This window comes from Taudactylus pleione, unplaced genomic scaffold (assembly GCF_031769625.1).
Source record: "Taudactylus pleione unplaced genomic scaffold, aTauple2 ptg000053l, whole genome shotgun sequence".
In the NCBI taxonomy this organism is placed as follows: Eukaryota; Metazoa; Chordata; class Amphibia; order Anura; family Myobatrachidae; genus Taudactylus; species Taudactylus pleione.
In genome coordinates, this window is record NW_028284455.1 from 32536511 (window position 1) to 32557288 (window position 20778).

The 20778-nt window shown below is 42.0% G+C and overlaps 1 protein-coding gene across 7 annotated transcripts in view; it reads left to right on the plus strand.

Annotated features, from left to right (window-relative positions):
* The window catches only part of ANO10 (anoctamin 10), a 319184-nt gene that overhangs the window by 217696 nt on the left and 80710 nt on the right, over window positions 1-20778 (plus strand). For all 7 annotated transcript variants that reach the window (XM_088463625.1, XM_088463672.1, XM_088463666.1 and 4 more), the window contains exon 12: window positions 8111-8230. In XM_088463625.1, the coding sequence (XP_088319751.1) occupies window positions 8111-8230 (120 nt within the window). The remainder of the gene's footprint in view (window positions 1-8110; window positions 8231-20778) is intronic.

Here is a 20778-nt window from a genome sequence, read left to right on the forward strand (position 1 = left end):
TGTCTGTGGTACCAATAAGACGCAAATTTAAAGAAAATGTCATTACACCCCCCGGCGCGGCTAGCTCATGTCGCATGGCATATTGAGGCTAGGTGTATGAGGCACATCTGTATGTATACATGGATTGGTAAAGCATGCATAATGGCTCACATAGTATATAGGCATGTAAGTTTATTATGTGTACGTACACGACACCACTATTACCTCATTCACATAGCTATGTTCTGTGTGAGTAGATGCACACATTCTTACAGACATCCTTGATAAGTTATCCTCAGTGCATCGATTTGCTATGTGAATAAGTATTTATTGTGCTCTGTAGTGTACTGCTCATTTAATTTTCTTTCAAGTTTGTATGCAGTGCTGGTTTGCCGTTGTAGAGCACATCAGTAGTGGGTTTTGTGTATTGCATGTTTTCTATTGTTAGCTTAATATCAAGAATATGAAATTCTCCAATGTAACCATATTGTAGCACACTCTCTGTTAATGGACCACAAGCTGTTAAAGAAGTTTGTAGTTTTAAAAGAACAACAATTAGCATTTATTGGACAGACAGTCTATCCAATAACATCTGCAATGAAGGAAAACAAGCTGAGCGTGGGTGCACGATGTCAGCCTTTCTCTGTTCTTTCATGTATTTCGGATCATCTCCGCAACTATGTACTTTGGCAGAAAATCTTATATATGTATTATTTTATGATTGTAAATATGCCTTTATTAGATGAAATGAATTCAACAACTCTATAGATATGCAGATATTGAATGGCAGGGCCGGCAACAGAAATCTTGAGGCCTGATGCACTTGTGTTTTTGGAGCCACTCCATCCTTCCCCAGTAGGTACAGGCCATTCAGCCATTAGCTCTTCACCCCTGTATTTCTCCAGCCTATCCCTCCTTGTCTCTCCATCCTCACCTCCACCTGTGTCTCTGAGCCATATTCCTCCATGTCTCTCCTGCTTCATCCCTGTCTGGGTCTCTCCAGCCTCATTCTCACTTCTGTCTCTCCAGCAATATCCCTGCTATGTCTCTCCAGCAACATCCCAATCTCAAGCCTCATCCCCCGTTTCTCACCATCTTAAGCCATTGGTTCATCTCCTCTGTGTCTCTCTTCCTCATCCCCTTGTGTTTCTCAGCCTCATCCCCTCTCTGTCTCTCAGTCTCCTCCTCCTCCTCTGTGTCTCTCAGCCTCTTCTAAAAATGTGTTTTCTCAGCTTCATCGTCTCTCTGTGTCTTTTAGCCTCATGCTTCCTCTTCTGTGTCTCTCAGCCTCATCTCCCCTGTGTCTCTCTAGTCTCATACTCGCTGTGTCTTTCCAGCACTATCCCTGTCATGTCTCTCCAGCAGTATTGCAGTGTTTACAGCCTCGTCCCCCCCGAAGTCTCTCTAGCCTCATCCATCCTGTGCCTCTCCATCTCCAGCCACTGATTTATCTCCCCTATGCCTCTGCGCCTCATCCTCCTTGTGTCTCTCCACTTCATCTCCCTTATGTCTCTCAGCCTCATCCTTCCCCTCTGTGTCTCTCAGCCTCAGTCCCTAGCTATGTCTCTCCGCCTCACCGCTCCCCGTGTCTGTCAGTCTCATTCCCCCATGTCTCCTAACCTCATTCCCTCCTGTGTCATTCAGCCTCATCCCACTAATGTCTCTCAGCATCATATCCCCCGTGTCTTCCAGCCCCATCATACTGTGTCTCTATAGCACATATCCATGTGTCTCCTTATCCCATGTCCTTATCAATATCCCCCTGTTTCACTGCATCTCTTTGGTCCGCTATACATGTGCCATCATTACTTTGTGTACATCTCTGGGTTCATGTTTTTTTTAAATCTGCCCAGAAGAGTGATGTTACAAGTTGCCTGCTTAGTGAAATTTGTTTAGTTATGTTTTGTCTGTATATTTACTGGTATGGTTTGAATGAAATAAAGATGTGATGAAGGTTAAGCATTTTGGTAAAGTTTGTGTACGAGTCCCCTCTGAAGTCTAGGTATTCACTGAGACTTTTCTCTGAACACAAAAGATTCTATATTCTATTGAATAGAATTTTCAGATCAAAATGATAAGAAAGGTTGATGCAAGTACAAAGATTTTTCTTTATAATATGACTATTTATATCTCCTTTCTATTTCTAATGGGGACAAAATTTGACAGAAAGCCAGCCTATTATTACCTTATGATGCTGGGTTTTTTGTGTAAGTGCTCTGTAGCTGCAAAAGACCAACTATTAGCACTAGAGGATATTCTTGCTTGCTACCATTAAATCGGGTTCAACACTAGTTTATTTTATTTTACATTTTTTTATGCTTTACTACATAGTGCCTTACTCACACAGGTAATAGTACTTTATTCAAAGCACTGTATGCATCAGGCTAGCTTCCTCCATCCCGCATAGCAGGAGAGCTTTGTGATACAGTAGCCACTCACACATCTGTGTCAAGCTTTGAGAGTGCTTCCACTTGTGGATCTTATAAAATGTGACAGTGAGTAATGAATTCACCTGTGCACCTCCTGGGTGATCTGGAAAACGGGAACTGTTTGGGGTCCTGAGGACCGAGTTTGAGAACCACTGCGCTAATATATACCTCCAAGTCTTCTTCAGTGTGGGTAGGGGGAAGCCTGCCTGAGAGACAGCATAGCAAGCTGAACATAATGCTCCATCCTCAGCTGGGATAACAAACTGTTCTACAAATTCTTCAGTAAAATAAATCTCTGCAGCCTCTAAATGGAAGCTTGTAAAAGCTGCATGGCGGGCGGTATTGTTCTTGAAAGTGAAAGTGTCTCACAAAAGGTTTGTCTCCTGTATCTGTTTTGTTTTAGCAAGACTTTATATTAAATTACAAGTGGCAAAGCCTTTCCCAGCTTTATTTAATAGGCAACTCAGAGCAACATATACTAATTGTAATATTGTCAAAATTCAAAGTGCAACATTGTTCACATGTCAGAAAATGTTCAATATCAGAGTTTGGTACTGAGAGACACAGGACCTGATTCAGACACACTCGCTAGGATGCGTTCGCTCATAGCTGGCCGATTTTCGCATTCTGCGCATAGGTACGCATGGCAATGCGTGTGCGCAAACAAGTGCAAGAGATCGGGAAGCGTTCACTCGCTGCGCATAGACAGCCCAGCAGAGTGAGTGACAGGAGAAGCAGTTTGTGGGTGGTGACAGGGGCTGGCTATTTACAACGGAAGAGTGGAGTTGCGAACGCAGGTGTGGCTGAGCGTCTTAACGTCGTTGCAGAGGCGTGCATAATTAACAGGCAGCGTCGTAGTACATGTCACCTGGTTGTATTTCACACTGAAGTGATAGCAGTGCTTGCGGTAGGGTATGGTCAGCCACAAGCGCTGCGATTGCATGCGATGGTACCCGATGTCCCGATGGTTGCATACACTTCCTGGAGATGCACAATGCGATCGCATGCCAAGACATAGTGGGCGTGCTTATGCCTTGCCGTGCGATCGCCTGCCTTGCTGGGTGTGTGCCGGTTTTGCCTACGCTGGGTGCGAGCGAACACATCTAGCGAGCGGGTCTGAAGGAGCTCCACAGTTACGCTCCCCACACAGTAATAAATAATCTCACCTGCTTATAGTTAAGAGGTCTTATTCCTTACTAACCAATTGGACTATATTATTTCTCACACAAGTTTAAATCCTCTGTTCCTGCTGGGTGGTTTTAAGGATTATATAACCTTGTTAATTCCTGTAAATGAGGGTCTTGTTTGTTTTCATTTGTATTCTTCTGTTTGATCTCATTGTGTACTGTTTGTAGCTTCATATAGTGGTTTGCAGGCTATCTTCAACCACTGATTTACTTCTGCTGTTACAAATACAAAAAAAAAGGAATAGCTTGGCCTTGACTGGTATATTGGGCCTCAACAGTTCAGAACCCTGAAAGATAAGTCACCTCTATTTCACGCAGTGAAGAGATAGATTTTGTGGGCTGAACTAGAATTCATAAGAACAAAGCCTGATCGTTTGTTTTTGTGAGAGTACCTGATGAATATTGAGCATGCCTGATTCATACTGTCTACGCATTCCCTTTTTGAAATCAGGATATTTTAGGCCATGTCTCTGATCCACCAGGCCCAGATAGTCCACACTTCAATTGTAAGAACAAAACCCATTGTGCCACAAAGCTTGGTACTTACCTGCCAATAACAGGCAGTATGTTTATTGAATATTGGTCATTAAGTGCCTCAATGATGTCATTGCTCCCTAGTAAAATGATAGGCTGAATACTAATGAATGTTGAAGTCTCTAACTGTTTGCCTCTAATGTTTACAGGTGACAGCAGGTGCTCTTAAAGCTATTTTAGGCCTGCAGGTTGATATTTGATAATCTGCAGGCTACATAGACTAATACTGACCTCTAGAAAGAATGTAAAATAATGTGTTTGTGTTACAAATGCGAGAGGAAAAGAAATAAAAACAAAGCACCAAAACAATCATCTTCTGTCAATGTACATAAAAAGGAATCAGAAAAGTTTTACTGAAAGTGGTGACAGACGTTTGTTTCCTGAAAGCTTGACACATCTACCTTCAGGCACCCGTCATCCTATGTTTTGAAGAAGGTGAACTGGAAAGCTATTGCCACAGCTAAGCTAGAACTATCTGTGTGGATTCTCATTAGGCGGGCTTGGTCACACACCGAACCACTTTCCAGCTGTTTCCACTGAGCCAAGTTTCTTACTGCTTGATTTGCTAAACAGAGAGCCATCACAAGCCATGCATGCGGCTGTCTTGTCAACAGGGGGCTTTCAAAGAGAGACATCATAAAAATGAATATTTCAGTCTAAGACAAAGACACAGTGGATTACAGGTGCCTGGAGTCAACCCCTCTATACCAGTAAAAACTGTTATACTGCCTTTTCTAGCAGGGCAGTGAGGTCAATGGCTGGAGAGGCACACATGGATATGGGTCTGAGTGCTGGGAGTCTGTCTCACCCCCTACTCACTGTAACTTTCCCCTCACTACACTAGGCTTCAGTGTCCATTGATTCTCCTACCTGCATCACTGTGTCTTCTCTTGCTGCTGCTGCTGCTGCTGAAAGCTCCGATCTCTAAACACTGCAGTGCACTTCATGGTCATGTGACATCCAAGGTGTCCATCAGTGCTCAAGGCATGCCCCCCATACTCAGAGGCATGCCTCTATTAGCTCTCTTTCTGTGCAGCTTACTGCCTGTGGTGTGGCCCCACCCCCAGCTCTGCAAGCAGTATCTGACTATACAGAACCGAGGCTGAGCTGTTGCTGCCTCATCTCTTGTCTCCCTACAGTTCCAGGGAGCTCCACAAAGCTGGTGAGAGTTAGCTAAAAAAAATTATTACAATAAACAAGAAGATATTTATAAGTTATACATATCTTCTTTGTATTTTTCTTGCCATTTTATATCAAATCTCAGGAGTATGACAGGGGAGGCTCTGTCATAAAATTGCCCTTCTGCTCCACGGGAGGTTTCTGTCCTCCCTGAGCTCGCCTTAGGACACCTGCGTTACGGTTTGACATGTGTACCGCCCCAGTCAAACTCCTCACCTGCCACTGTCCCCGGAACGGGGACAGTGGCAGGTGACTGCACATCCCTGTTTTCTAGCATTGCATTAGGAAGTGTGATTGATATTATTTTATAGAGCAGGATATACATATAATGTTGGCTATATATACTGTACATTGAATGTTACTTGCCTGGCATACCAATTTGACTCATGATGAGTTTTTTGCATATAGTGAGTGAGCAGTTGTGACTGTATGCATTTCTGCAGATGTCCGTCCTCTTCTGAGTTGGACACAACTTGGATGGACCTGTCTTTCCATGAAATTGAGCATTTTGTAGCGGGAACTGGGAGGAGACAATCCAATTGAACTGTCCTGACAAGTGGGACTGTCATGGGCGGGTATCTAAAGCCGCACAGCGACTGGAAGCCTGTCCCTGAAGGATCTCTTGGACCTTGCATGGGGTTGGTGCAAGTGCAGATATAAATGATGACGGATGCGGCAGGTGTCATAAAATGAATATGAATAGGCAGTATGGCTCTCCACTTGCAGACGCACAGATCCTCATATTAGCTGATTAGCTGAACGGAATCTTGTATTAGCATAAGGTATTAAATCTGGCTTCTGTGACTGCCTGCAGAATCATCCCATCTTGTGTGTTCCCTTGGTAGAGCTTGTGAGCTCCAGTGGGGGAGTACAGCATAGTAGTCCATTTTCATGCCTAAGGTGTTGGGTCGATACTTATGTGACTTAATAAAAATAAAATCTCTCTACAGCATAATATAGAGTAATAAAGAGTAGTAATACTGGATAGTAAATTTTTAAACACCTTGGACCTTACATAATCTTAGCAATCTTTCTTTAATGGAAAAAAACAGCGATGTGCTAAAATCAAAATTATGTATATATAATAAACATGTGCAATATTAATAATTTAGTTTCCCAGGATTATACAAAGATTCCCTGATTGATTTATGCTGCATGTCTTCATGTGTAGTAATACATTACTCAATGACTGACATTACACTGACTGAGCTAGTTCATGTTGTAAGTACTGAACTCCTGTACCATGATTGGCATTGATGGCTCTATATATACGTATACGTTAATACTGTATATACTTATCCACAAACAGAGGAATCCGTATTGAGTGGAGTTGTATGAAAGATCAAGGTTACTGCGCGATAACTAAATATAAACTGTTAATTTGTTGAATTAGACATATCAGATTTCCATGCTGCTTCTACTAATGCAGAAAGCAAAATCAAACTCTTAAATTATCTTGAAACAGAGTTAATTTGCAATCTTAACCTGGGTTTTTCCTGCAGTATAGTCAGATAACGTTTTTTTTCTCTTCACCGAATACCTCAAAAACCCACATCCTACTGTATCTCTGCAGTCACCTTGCTGAGGTGATGCAAAAACATAAATTAGCAAAGCACACACAGCACATAGATTAGGAAGACACCTGTGCTTGCTCTGCATGCTGCTGCAAAATGTGAGCCTGGCTGGTAGCTGTGGTTCAGGTTTGCAAAGAGTACTCCTGGTTTAACACAGATACTGAAATGTATGGAAAATGAAAAGTTAATGCATTCTATTGGACGAGTATATAATAGCACAATCTGTTGACCACAATGTAATGTACAGTAGAACCCCATTTTTATGACCAGTTTACATTGCAGTGCTATAGCTTCCCATTCTGATGACCAGTAGACGATGCAGAACACCAATCTAGTATATCTCGCAAAGCCTCATGTAGACTAGTCTAGCAAGCCACAGTCTGATAATCAGTATACTGTACTCTGTGGCACAGGCTTAATCGGATGACTGGCATTCATTACAGAGCTCCATTTGAATGGCCAGTTAGTATACAGTGCTGAGCCTAAGTAATAATAAGGGAAGTACAATTGGCAGCTGGATTTCACTGAGGTCTGACCCCAGCACAGCAGCAGATTGAGGACATTTTTACATTTTGGGGTACAGGGTGGTGTTACCTTGAGACCTGGATAAAGGGAGTCAGAACTAAGAAGCTGCACAGTTCCTGGCTCATGTGTTTGAAATGAATCTACCAATCTGCCAATGGTACTTATGTTACCTATAGTTTGCAAGCCATCATTTAGAATTAGAAGTTTCTAAGCACAATGCTTATTATTTTCCCATTCCGTAATTGGTTCTCCGCCACTCTAAATAGTTTACAAACATAAAAGGCTTTGGTACCTAAAGTGTGGAGGACATCTAAATATATGTATTTTAGATATAAACAGGTATATTACCTGCATCAGCAAATACAGTAGAAGTCAAGTGTAGCAATTACTTATTCAGCTCTTCTTTTTGATGTTTCCAAATGAATGTAGGGAAATAAAGCTGCTAAACTGTATTGTAAAGATTTTAGCAGCCTTCATCTTAGTAGCTGACTGAGCATAAAATATAATAATACTAAATGCATTGAATTAATCTTGAACCATTTAATTACAAGTATTTCCAGGGCCGACGAAAATGAGTACCATAAGAAATACCAAGTGGCCTAATTATAGGTCCGCTTTGTCCCTCTCCCTTCTTACTTTACTTTATTTATTCTTTACACAGCGCCTAACACTAACCTTTTATTGTGCTTTATTATTTTTACAGCACGCTCTGCTAGCTCTGAAGTTTATCTTGGCATTTGTGATTCCTGACAAACCATATGACATCCAGATAAAATTAGCCAAGCTGGAATTTGAATCCATGGAAGCTCTGAAGCAGAAACAGGTAAGAGAACAGCATCACTGTCTGAGAAGACAAACAAAGAGAGAGAGAGAAATTCTTAATTATGGAAATTACTTCTACAACCTTGGAAGTGCTTTGTTACGGTCTCAGAGGAAAGTTATTTCCAGTTAGTGTTGAGGTCATTCCTCGGGAGCCTGCAGCTTACGTTCGTTTTGTGAAGCAGTCTGCATCTTATCACCATGATTTCAAGAGATGGCTCACATTTCGTTTAGAAGACGAGTTGCAGTTGAGTACAACTTATAATTGCGTATTGATTGCGCCATTCTTTCTTAGGTTCCCCATCCCCTCCCTCAGCCCCCCACCCGCACCCCCATCCTGTCCTAGTTAACACTGAAATATAATGTAAGGGACTGGATTGTTGCAGAACGCTGTAATACACCAACTGCATCTTTGGGAGGCACCGAGTCTCACTGTATGTCTAAATAAACTGCTTTTGATGGGTATGTTAGTCCAGTGTGTGCATGTGACTTCAGTTCTTTGTTTAATTTTTAGTACTTTTGTTGATTAATTATAATCTATACAGCAAAAAAAACAAAACAGTAAACATATAGAAAAGTGTGAAATTTAGATATTAACTCCATGCAAAAACTAATTGTTATTATTGCTATAAATATATTTTAGCCACATATTTACTGTAGGTGTGCAATGTCACCTGCCAATAGACCCAACTCGAAAACTTTACACAGTGCTTCAGTCCTCCCAACCACATCCTATTTTTGGTAGACCCCTTTGTCCAGTGAACATGGAACTGTCACTTTTGGTTGGACTGATGTCAGGTATTCTCCAACATATAATATTGCTGTGTGTGGAGAAGGGAATCTATGTATGGGAAGCAGTCGGGAAGCCGATGGACGTAATCCCGACTGTCTAATCCTGGCAAGGCACTAATGACAGGCGTCAAAATCCCGTCGCCTGTCCTTAGACCTACGCCAGGAGCCTGACGCCCAGCACCCCGATAAAAGGTAAGCCGGACTCCGGACGGAGACAGCCGCGGGTGGGGGAAGGTTAGGTCGGGGCACCCCGGGGGGGGGGGGACTTAGGGTTAGGCACCCCCCTGGAGGGTTAGGTTCAGGCTAGGGGAGGGGGGGGGTTAGGCACCCCTGGGGGGTGGTTAAGGTTAGGCACCACCCCGGGAGACTTAGAGTTAGGCAGCGGGGAAAGGGGGGTTAGGGTTAGGCACTTGGGGGAGAGGTTGGGGTTAGGCACCCCTAAAGAAGGGATAGGGTAGGGAATTAGGTTAGTTGTACTTACCAGGAAGAATGAACGAGATCTTCATCCCTGCCGGGCTGCCGCTGTCGGGATTGGCCGGCTGTAAATCATACTGATTCCATGTATGCGCCATCAGCTGAGGACCAAATAAGAATTACAAAAGAACTGTGTTATATACTAAATGTAATTCCCACCCTAATTTCCACATAAGGAATAATGAAAGAATAGCGAAAAATTTTACCTGTGATTTAATACCACTTACTGAATGGTTAAAATAGTTGTTTTATATTTTGGGAGGTCAGGGAAGATATCTTGTTATGGCATATCCAGCTATACTGTAATGTGTAGTCTGAGTGTCATTGTAGTTTATGGCATATAAAATATGCTTCGTTATATTAATATGTCATGACAATTGTGTACTCCTCTTAAATTTGAATTGTTGTTATAATTAGCTCACATGAATACCTCCCAACTTTTGAAGTGGACAAATCAGGTCAAAAATGCACGTTACCATGGATACTGTATGTGAATTTTATTCACTGCACTTGTTTTGCTTGTTAGTAATATTGCTAAACTTGTTGTGCATAATCTTACTATGGGGGAGATATCAAGCCTTCTAAAGAGTGGGCAAGTCAAGAAGTTTGTATAAATACCGGATGGATATTTTCCAACCCAAGGGGTGCGCAAAAGAATACTGATAATAAAAATAAGAATAACAAAAATTTCTATAAAATATATAAGAATTTTAATAATATGGCCAAACTGGCTCTAAAAACATCCACACTGAGCTTTATATAAACAACAACCAACGTAAACTGTTACAGTATGTTGTAGCATAAATACTGACAGACTTAATTCATTTCCTGAAGTAGACATAATACTCCAAAATGACGCAGACTCCTCAGATGATTTGTAATTAATCAGTCACTTGACACAATATGTCACGAACAGAATGTTCATTCCTTATGATGAAGGGTACACAGGATGGTATTTGTATCAGATAGAACTATCCAGTTCTTTGGAAATAGAGATAAATAATGAATATTCTTTTGAAGATATCCTTTCACGTGATGTTATATGACTAAAAGAACAGTCAGAATGCACCAATTGGAGCAGTGTATCCAGCCACGAGAGCTGGGAGCATCGGGAGCAGCTGCATTTACCAACACACACAGGGATTCTCGTGAGTAGAGCGTGGCCAGTGGGCTGCACGATTACTGACACTCGCTCACACCCCGATCTATGATACGATCATTTATGGATTCTGTCTACTGTGTCTGGCACCATTAAACATATATTGAGACCTATACTTGCTGGGCCTGTGTTTGCCCTATTCTGCCATATTGCAGCACTTCTCTAGAGTTGTACTGAGTCCTTGTACCTGTACTGCTTTTTGGAATGTTCTTATGGATTATAAGGACAATGAAAGTGGCTATACAGTATGTGATTGCATAGCCCAAAGGCCAAATAAACAGCCAGCATACCTTTTATGCGTTATGTAGGGCATTCTGTGAAGGGATTGTGTAGACCCCAGATTTAGTACATACATATATAAGAATCACTGAAACAATGGGCTAAATGTAATAGTCTACAAACTTCCGACGTTGCAGGGATTTACGCGAGTCTCCCCGTATTTTTAAAGTGACAATCCTTTTAAAGGCTAAAGCAGCGTTTGAAGTTCGGTGGCTATTACATTTAGCCCGCTGAATGCTACTCATTCCATTTAATTACCCAACATTCGGGGATGTGGCTCCATTTCTCAAGATGATGTATATGTACCAGATATTTTATTATGTTTGTAATCCCAAAACAGTAGTAGACATTTGTAATAATTAAGCTGTTGAAGCTATATATATATATATATATATATATATATAAGAAAGATAGGATAAAATAAATAATAATAATAAAAAATATATATATATCTATACACTGTATATTAATTAAAATTCCTTTGATAAATCAGTCTATGTACAAAGTGTTTGGAAATAAATTCAATCTATGTTGCCATTATTGGTTTTTCTGACGCATAATAATGGACAGTTAATGCTTTTTCCCGTGGGGGGATTATTGTATAAAAGGTACTTGCGTACTTTACAGACTCATTGCAGAGAGAACCCAATGAATGTTTTAAATGGTACTTGTGTAATTTACGTACACAAGTACCGAAAGTTGTCCCTACCTAAAGAAGAAAGTTGTCCCCTCGCGGGCTAGCTGCGCTCGCCATGCTTCGGGCTCGGCGGTTCACTACGCTCACCACCAGATTATATTCCCCCTCTATACCCACTTGGATGGTAGGGAATGATGCCGGACACTGGGAATGACACTGGACACTGGCTGATGACGTCAGGGTCCTCTCCATGAAGGGGATTTAGACATTACCATGATTGATAATAATAATGAATGTAGGACACTTGGGTTCTCTCTGCAATGAGTCCGTAAAGTACATAAGTACCGAATAAAGTTTCAGCTTCTGCAGAACAAATATCATTACTTTTGTCAGCTGTCACACTTGTATTCATCTCTGCTGGGAATCTGTAGGTGTGCACTGTGACACTGCGTTCAGTATCAGCTTCTGTCCTGACCTTGATTCAAACTATTGTACCAAAAATTGTCATTTATTATGTGGTCCAGAATTTTTTTTCATCAATGGTGCTAAGGTAGCCAATTATCTTTCTAGTTTCAAAACACAATAATACACAACTTGTTTTATTTGCATAACATTGAGAATATAATATTGCTCCAATATATATGACACTGGCACCTCCATATATTTTGAAACAAAGTTAAACCAGGTAAAACAGAACATTCCTGGTGTTCTAGATAACTTCATTTTATAACAAGTCCAACTTTCTCAGTAACGTCACTAGGTTCTAGCAAATCGATGGCCTGCATTGTCACGGATATTTATTCAGAACCTCATGTATACACTTGTTCATGGTGGTAGGACAGGGAATATTGCAGATGGATCTGAGAGGTACTGTAATTAGAGATTGCAGACTGAGAGAAGGGGAAGAGAGATATATAGAGTTGAGATGCTGGCATTGATAAAGCTGTGAAGGTATTAATTAAATAATATATTTGGTTTCCGAGGAAACGGGCAGCCACTGCACTGATCGGTGAATGGTTAGTAAGGAAAATGAGTCCAGCAGCCACATGAGAGCCTAATAAAGATAATGTTGATGAGAAAATGTTGTATGCTGGTATCTTAATTAAGGTTAAAGTTGATTGGCCTGATCCAGTGTTGAAAGTAAATTGGGCTTATATTGCTCAAAAGAAGTGTGCACAGGAAAAAATAAATAAATTATATATATATATATATATATATATTTGCCCATATGCTGAATTGTGCGCATTGTGAGATGTGACCACCTCCTGCGTGTGTACCTGGTTTGCTACTAGTCATCATCATCAGCACACACTCGCACCAACCCTATACTACTAGCTGCAAAATATGAATACCAGTTGATTGGTTGACAAGAAAAAGGTCAGCATTCAGAATGTCGACACCTGAAGGTTGACACATTCCAAATGTTGACAGTAAAAAAAGGCTGACATGGTCATTAGGTCGACCATCATTCTGTAGACGTGTATTTAGGTCGACAGGGTTAAATGGTTGAAATAACTAAATGTAGGTTGGGCAAAGACCTGTGATTTAGAAGTTACTATAGAGAGGTGGTCCTGTTCTCCTGGTTATTATAAGGCAGGCATGTCAAACATGCGCCCAAATAAACATTTTATGTAGCCAGACAGTGTGGGCCCAAATACATATATTATGCAGCCCAGATCCTGCTGTGATCGGAGCTCAGCTGAGATCGGGCAGTGTTTACTGTATTTATAACTGGGAACGCTGGTAATAACTGGGAGACTAAAGAAGCCTCTCATCGCTTCAGAGGCCAGCATTCCCAGTGAATGCAGTACGCGGGTGACGTCGCTCGCAATGAGAGGAGCCTGCACCTGCTGGATCTAGTTAGATACAGTCAGTGGCAGCGTCTACGCGGGAGTACTGACGGCATGGACTGGAGCGGTGGCCAGCAGCCAGCATGAAGGGAGGTAAGTACTGTACTGGGGAGTGGGGCTTGTTCTACACTGGGAGGGGGCACAACATAAGGGGCACTACTAGGCATTACTGGGGTATTATTGGGGGCACTGCATAAGGGGCATTACTGTGGGCACAACATAAGGGGCACTAATAGGGGCATTACGGGGGCACAACATAAGGGGCATTACTGGGGGTGCTGCATAAGGGGCACTACTGGGGGCACTGCATATTGGGCTCTTCTAGGGGCATTACTGGGGGCACAACATAAAGGGCATTACTGGGGGCACAACATAAGGAGCACTACTTGGAGCAATGCATAAGGGGCATTACTGGAGGCACTGCATAAGAGCCACTACTGGGGGCACTGCATAAGTAGCTCTTATACAGGGGGCATTGCATAATGGGCTCTAATATAGGGAGCTTTGCATAATGGGCACAACTTCAGGGGGCATTGCATAAGGGGCTCTAATACAGGGGGCATTGCATAAGGGGCACCACTACAGGGGGACACTGCATTAGTTTTTATTAATAATAAACCTTTCAAAATTGCATATAAGACTTTTTTGTTTTCTTGCGGCCCACATACTCTTAGACCTTGAATATTCGGCCCGGTTGGTATTTTGAGTTGGACATGCCTGTTCTAAGGGCTCAATTAATTTAGGCGCTACTATGCTATGTGCCACATTTACGGTGCTCTGGACTCGTTGATTTATATAGGGCTGCGTACAACAATCAGCGAGCACTGGGCGTGATTGGGGGGGGCAACATTGACTTGTCTGGCTCCGATGAGGAGGAAAGTGGAGAGTTTAAAAGAATTATAGAGGAACGTCTGGCACAATATGCATCAAAGAAAGCTAAAAAAGCAACACTTATCGCCAAGTCTTCCATCCTACTTCACATGAAGCCATGGGATGATGAAACGGATATGGCAAAACTAGAAGAATGTTTTTACACCATTGCATCATCAACTCGCCTTTCTCGACCCTATTTGTATTGACCCCTATGCATGTGTTGTGCTTTTCTGCTTTAATAACACATTTGAATTACTTTGTATTTCCCTTGAAGATAAATTCATATTACAGATACATTTTTGTTTCTTGTAAATTACAGTATATATATATGCGTCACTGTCATGCACCAACTGCAGTCCTGTCAGCACTGAACAGTATGAGCTTATTTGATAAAGTTTTTAAGTGCAAATCTGGTTCAAAACAATTTGCACCAATTGACTAAATGGTCCAAATGTTATACTATTTGTACAGTTATTTCCATTCATAACCGCACAATAATAAGAATTAACGCACATATGAAACATATGCCAAGGCTCCAGTTGGAATATGGGCAAAGTAAATTAAATTATGTTGATTCCAAAAAAAGAAACTGTCAAGTGCAGTTTTTCCAAACCGGTAAAAACAAATACAATCTTATAATATCCATGGCAGGTTGTTAAAAAATAATCATATTTTTTTAATGGTTATAAATTAGTAATTCTTGCATTCTAGCTATTACTATTTGTGTACTACTTTTATTCCTTGAGCTCTCATAATTGAACAACTTTTTTATAATATGTTGCTTTATTTATCTAAAATTCTCTAATTATCTGAGATCCTCTCAAAACAATTTGGGTGCACTTTTTTGTTGCAGTTGTGTACTAGCATTTTCCACTACAGCTATTTGTATGCATACTGTATTTTTCTATGAGTAATAAGATTCCTTCTTTTCCATTGAACAAATAGCCTGAGGTGCTAAATAACACACACAGTGCCACACCTAGGTATTGCAAACACATTCAAGAAATTAGAACACTGTACACTAAATTGTGACTCTGGAGTTGTGTAATATCTCTGACATTCAATGGGGTTTATACATGCAAACACCTCCCTAGAACGCTGTGTTGTAGCTGATCATGTAGGACGATTGCACTGCTAAATGATCTAATAAACAACCCCTACTTGTTTAGGAACATAAATAATAATTTCTGACGTGGCCCATTTTTCACTGGAAACTATCTGTAAAACTCAGGTAATGTTTCTTTATGAAACCATTGTAGCCCTTTGTGGGCACTGAGTCCTAAGAAAAGACCAGGGCCGTAACTAGGGTAATGCGACCAGTTCCATGGCACAGGGCAGGGGGCGCTGTTTGGGCCTGTCAATTTTTTTGTTTATTATCATTCTCACTTGTAGCTTCCTCTTCATTTATCCCCAGCATTCCCTGGCCTCCCTATCTCTTCCCTGGCCCTTTCCCATGAGGCCATGGCCCTTTTTCAGGTGCATTATCTTATGTCCCTATTTAAAAAATGGGGGGGGCACCAATGCTCTCTCTGGCACAGGGCACCAAAAAGTCTAGTTACTGCTCTGGACAAGACTATATTATGTGCTTCGTCCTCTTGACTGATGAGTATGACAGTATCTCTTTACTTCCCTATCTTCTGGCTCTGCTCCTGGAAATTAAATTAAAAGTAGTTATGGTGCCCCCGTGAGAATTTCAATATGACTCAATTGGATTCTGGGAGCAAAACCAGATCACATTAAATCAAATTTAAAAGTCTGATCTGTGGGATTTTTATTGCTGACCATATCCTGTTATATCATATATCTCTGTTACAATATGGTTTATGTAAACCAGGGATAGCATAAGAGCTTTCCTTGCTTTATTTTTAGGGTTGCAGTTATTTTGACCAGATAAGAAATGAACACAGGCAGATGCATACACAAAATTATAATATTTTTTAGTTTTTTTTGAAGTACTGTATTTTATATCATTATATGTAGGATCAGGGCCTACACTACCATAATGTGAGTACCAAAGTTTAGGCCGGGGACACGGGTTTGGTACAGCTTTCCGACGGTCAGAATCCTGGTGGTTGAAATGCCGGCAGCGGAGCCTCGATGTTGAAAATGCCAGCGATTTTCGCTAAGTATTTGAAGACTCACCCTAACCCACCCCTCCTTCAGTATAACCCTAACCACTCCCCCCCCTGCAGCCTAATCCTAACTGCAACTTCCCTCCTGCAGCGTAACCCTAAACGCCCTTTTCTCCCAGCAGCCTAACCCACCCCTTTGGCACCTTAACCATCCCCTCCTGGGATTCTGACTGTCGGGATGCCGACTACTTCCCAGGGACACCTAAAAGAATAAATGACTTAATGTCACTCTTTCAGTGTTTTTAATGTTTTTGCGGTGCCCCTGGGCACCAGTAGCCGGCAAGGAGAAGAAACCATAAGCAGTTTCTGTGAATCTGATGATTGCTGCTCCTCCTTGTCAGTGACAAGCTGGAAGTGTGTAGCTTTGGGATATGATGTCACAGCCCAGCACAACACTCCTAGTTCTCGGGAACTCCCCATCTCTCATCTCTCAATTGCTAATGTAAGACGCAGCTGGGTAATGCAGGTGCAGTCTTTAAGGTGGCGGGGACTTCCTGCAAGGGAAAACTGTGCCACCTAGAACAACCTTGTGAAGGATTAATATTATTATAATTTAATTGTTTGTCAGTTTCTGTATTTCTATGTTATATCGTTGAAGAGGTAATAACTCTTTTGGGGAACATTTAACTAGATTGGGACAGATTAAAACTACCATTGGCTCTGTGCTGAAGGCATTGATCCTCACTTTACTTACATTTGTTGCGGGTGGTCACACACCAAAACATTCATGGGCGATTCAAATGTTTTTTTGGGTGCCGAACCGCAATTCAATTATTGCTCCGTTAGGGCACCAGTGCTTCCTGTATGCACCCAAAAGCATGGGGTTTAGCCGTGTATACCAGCTAACCTCATCTAAAATCCTGCTTTGGATGCTCAAACAACCGATTTATCGCACATTTCTTCTCGCCACCCCAGGAGGTTGCGAGCAGAAATGTATGCAGCCGTGGCTATTCGCACCCGAATGTAGCATCAATTGAATTGTCCTGTTGGGCGCCCAAAAGAAATAACCATGGCTAAAATAATTGAATCGCCCCCTTAGAATCTTTAATATCTCTTACAGAACAATTGGGAGTTCACTGGTAGCACCTTATCTCAACTTTTTACTATATGTAGCAAACTCCATGTAGTTTTACAATAAACAGTGTAAAGAACACACCAAGCTTCCACACACAAATTACTCTGGCCATCAGACAAATTGACTTTTGTACGGTGATTTATTATTATTATCCACAGACAAGGTTCACCCAACCTCTTTAATACACAGCAAGTGACAGCCAACAAAAACCTACTCCACCTTCCTAACTATCCTTTACCGCGAATCTGATTCCTGGCTAACAAACCATGTACAATTCTGTACAACAAGAACATATTCCCTTGTTTGTTGCTCTGTGTCTCAGGCTCCATTCTGACAATCTTCCCTCAGCCCTGTGCGTTTGTGTGACAGCATTCCTAGAGCATGGGTTGAATAATAATATAATTGCTCATTTACAACCTCTCACTCTGCATGCGCAGTAGCAAAAATTAACTCTGCTGAAACATTGACACTGCGTCCTCGTCTCAATCGGGCCCTGTGTCACAACCAATTGTAGCATGTCTCCAAATTCATTGGCACACCCAGTACAACAAGCCTATCACTCCAAGTTTACTTTGAATGTCAACTTACTTAAGAATTAAAGGAAGTCCAGTTTCTTTTTTGTTCTATGCCACTTCCTGGGCTCGTTATGGATTTGTGACTGCTGTCACATTAGCAGTTCAGTAAAATAAGCCGTTACAGTTGCCTCTCATGGACCAGGTAGCCAGGATGAAAAAAGAGAAGTCCCTTAAATGAGAACACACTTTCCAATTGCAAATTAAACTAATGTGTTTCTTCATGTTGTACAGGCATCTGGTCAATATCCCGACCATAGGGATTCCGGCGGTCAGAAAGCCGACATCGGAATCCCAACACCTGCCAGAATCCCGGTGCCGACATTCCGACCGCCAGAATCCTGAAGGTATCTAGTGGGGTTAGGGGGAGGGTTAGGGTTAGGCACTAAGTGGGGAGGGTTAGGTTTAGGGTGTGGCAGGGGGAGGTTAGGTTTAGGCATCGGTGAGGGAAGGTTAGGGTAGGGAGAAGGGGGGTGTTTATGTTACCGAACCTCAGGTGTCGGTATCCTAACCCTGTCGGGATGCTGGCATCGGGATTCTGACCGCCGGCATCCCGAACCCATCCCGATGGACACAATATCACTTCTACTGAAGATGTACTATACTAGTGATAAAATCTCCATGGAAATTGAGGCAGCACACAAAGTCTGTCTGACCAAAAATTATTTCAAAACCATATAGAAATCACAACTAGCAACAATTGATAGTATAAGTAACCTTTAAAATACAACAAGAATTGCAACCATGTAAAACCAAAAATTGCAACCAATTATCTTACTGTACTCCCAATGAAGCTAAATAACTATGTGCCTGATTCAGCAAGGAACGCAGTTGCTTATACGCACGCAATCGGCCGAATACTTATGTACATGTGATTTCTTAGATGGTTTTTTTTTTAATTAAATTTGCAAAAATCAAAAAAAATTATTTTTACATGTTGTCATTATGGGGTATTGGACCATATTCAGAGTCGGTCGCGAGCGCTGAGCTCTCGCAACCGACTCGATGTTGGTCCACAGGGCATGCGCACGACGGAGACTGCTCCATCGTGCACATGCGCAAGCCCCCGCTAACGACGGATCACCCGTCGTTAGCGGGCTCGAAGCAGACGGAGCGAGCTGTCGATGTTGATTGACAGCTCGCTCCGTTTGCTGGGCGGGCAGGGGGCGTGCCCGGCCAAACGGAGGCGTTCCTTTCGGAACGCTTGCCGTTTTGTGGCCGTCCCCACTGACATCATCAGTGATGTCAGTGGGGAGCTTCCTGCTCAAACAGAGCAGGAAGCTCCCTGGGGCTTAAGGTTGACGAGACTCTACCCTAGGGTCTTGTCGTAAGCCCCGATGGTCACGATGGTCTTGACCATCGTGACCATCTCCCTTAGCGGTCGTTAGAGCTGTGGGTGTTAACCCACAGCCTAACGACCGACATGGAGGCGACCGTTCAGGATGCAAGCAGCCGTCCTGTTTCTGAGCGACCGCTTGCATCCTACGACCGCCTCTGAATGAGGCCCATTGTGTGCACAATTTTGAGGACAAAAATGTACTTATTCTATTTTGGAATAAGGCTGTAACATAACAAAATGTGGAAAAATTGAAGCGCTGTGAATACTTTCCAGATGCACTGTATGTGTGTGTGTGTGTATATATACACAGCCAGGTGCATAAATATTGGGACATTGACAGAATTTTCATATTTTGGCCTCTATTCACCACCGCAATGGGTTTGAAATGAAACAAACAAGATGTGCTTTAACTGCAGACTTTCAGATTTAATTTGAGGGTAATTACATCCAAATCAGGTGAATGGTGTAGGAATTACAACGGTTTCTATATGTGCCTCCCACTTTTTAAGGGGCCAAAAGTAATGGGACAAACTAAACAATCCTAAATCTAACTTTCACTTTTTAATACTTTGTTGCAAATCCTCTGCAGGCAATTACAGCCTGAAGTCTGGAACGCATAGACATCACCAGACGCTGGGTTCCATCCCTGGTGATGCTCTGCCAGATCTCTACTGCAAGTGTCTTCAGTTCCTGCTTGTTCTTGGGGCATTTTCCCTTCAGTTTTGTCTTCATCAAGTGAAATGCATGCTCAATCGGATTCAGGTGAGGGTATTGACTTGGCCATTGCATAACATTCCACTTTTTAGCCTTAAAAAACTCTTTGGTTGCTTTTGCAGTATGCTTCGGGTCATTGTCCATCTGCACTGTGAAGCGCCGTCCAATGAGTTCTGAAGCATTTGACTGAATATGAGCATATAATATTGCCCGAAACACTTCAGAATTTATTCTGCTGCTTTTGTCAGCAGTCACATCATCAATAAATACAAGGGAACCAGTTCCATTGGCAGCCATACATGCCCACGCCATGACACTACCACCACCATGCTTCACTGATGAGGTGGTATGTTTTGGATCATGAGCAGGTCCTTTCCTTCTCCATACTCTTCTCTTCCCATCACTCTGGTACAAGTTGATCTTTGTCTCATCTGTCCATAGGATGTTGTTCCAGAACTGTAATGGCTTTTTTAAATGTTGTTTGGCAAACTGTAATCTGGTCTTCCTGTTTTTGTGGCTCACCAATGGTTTACATCTTGTGGTGAACCCTCTATATTTACTCTTGTGAAGTCTTCTCTTGATTGTTGACTTTTGACACATATACACCTACCTCCTGGAGAGTGTTCTTGATTTGGCCAACTGTTGTGAAGGGGTTT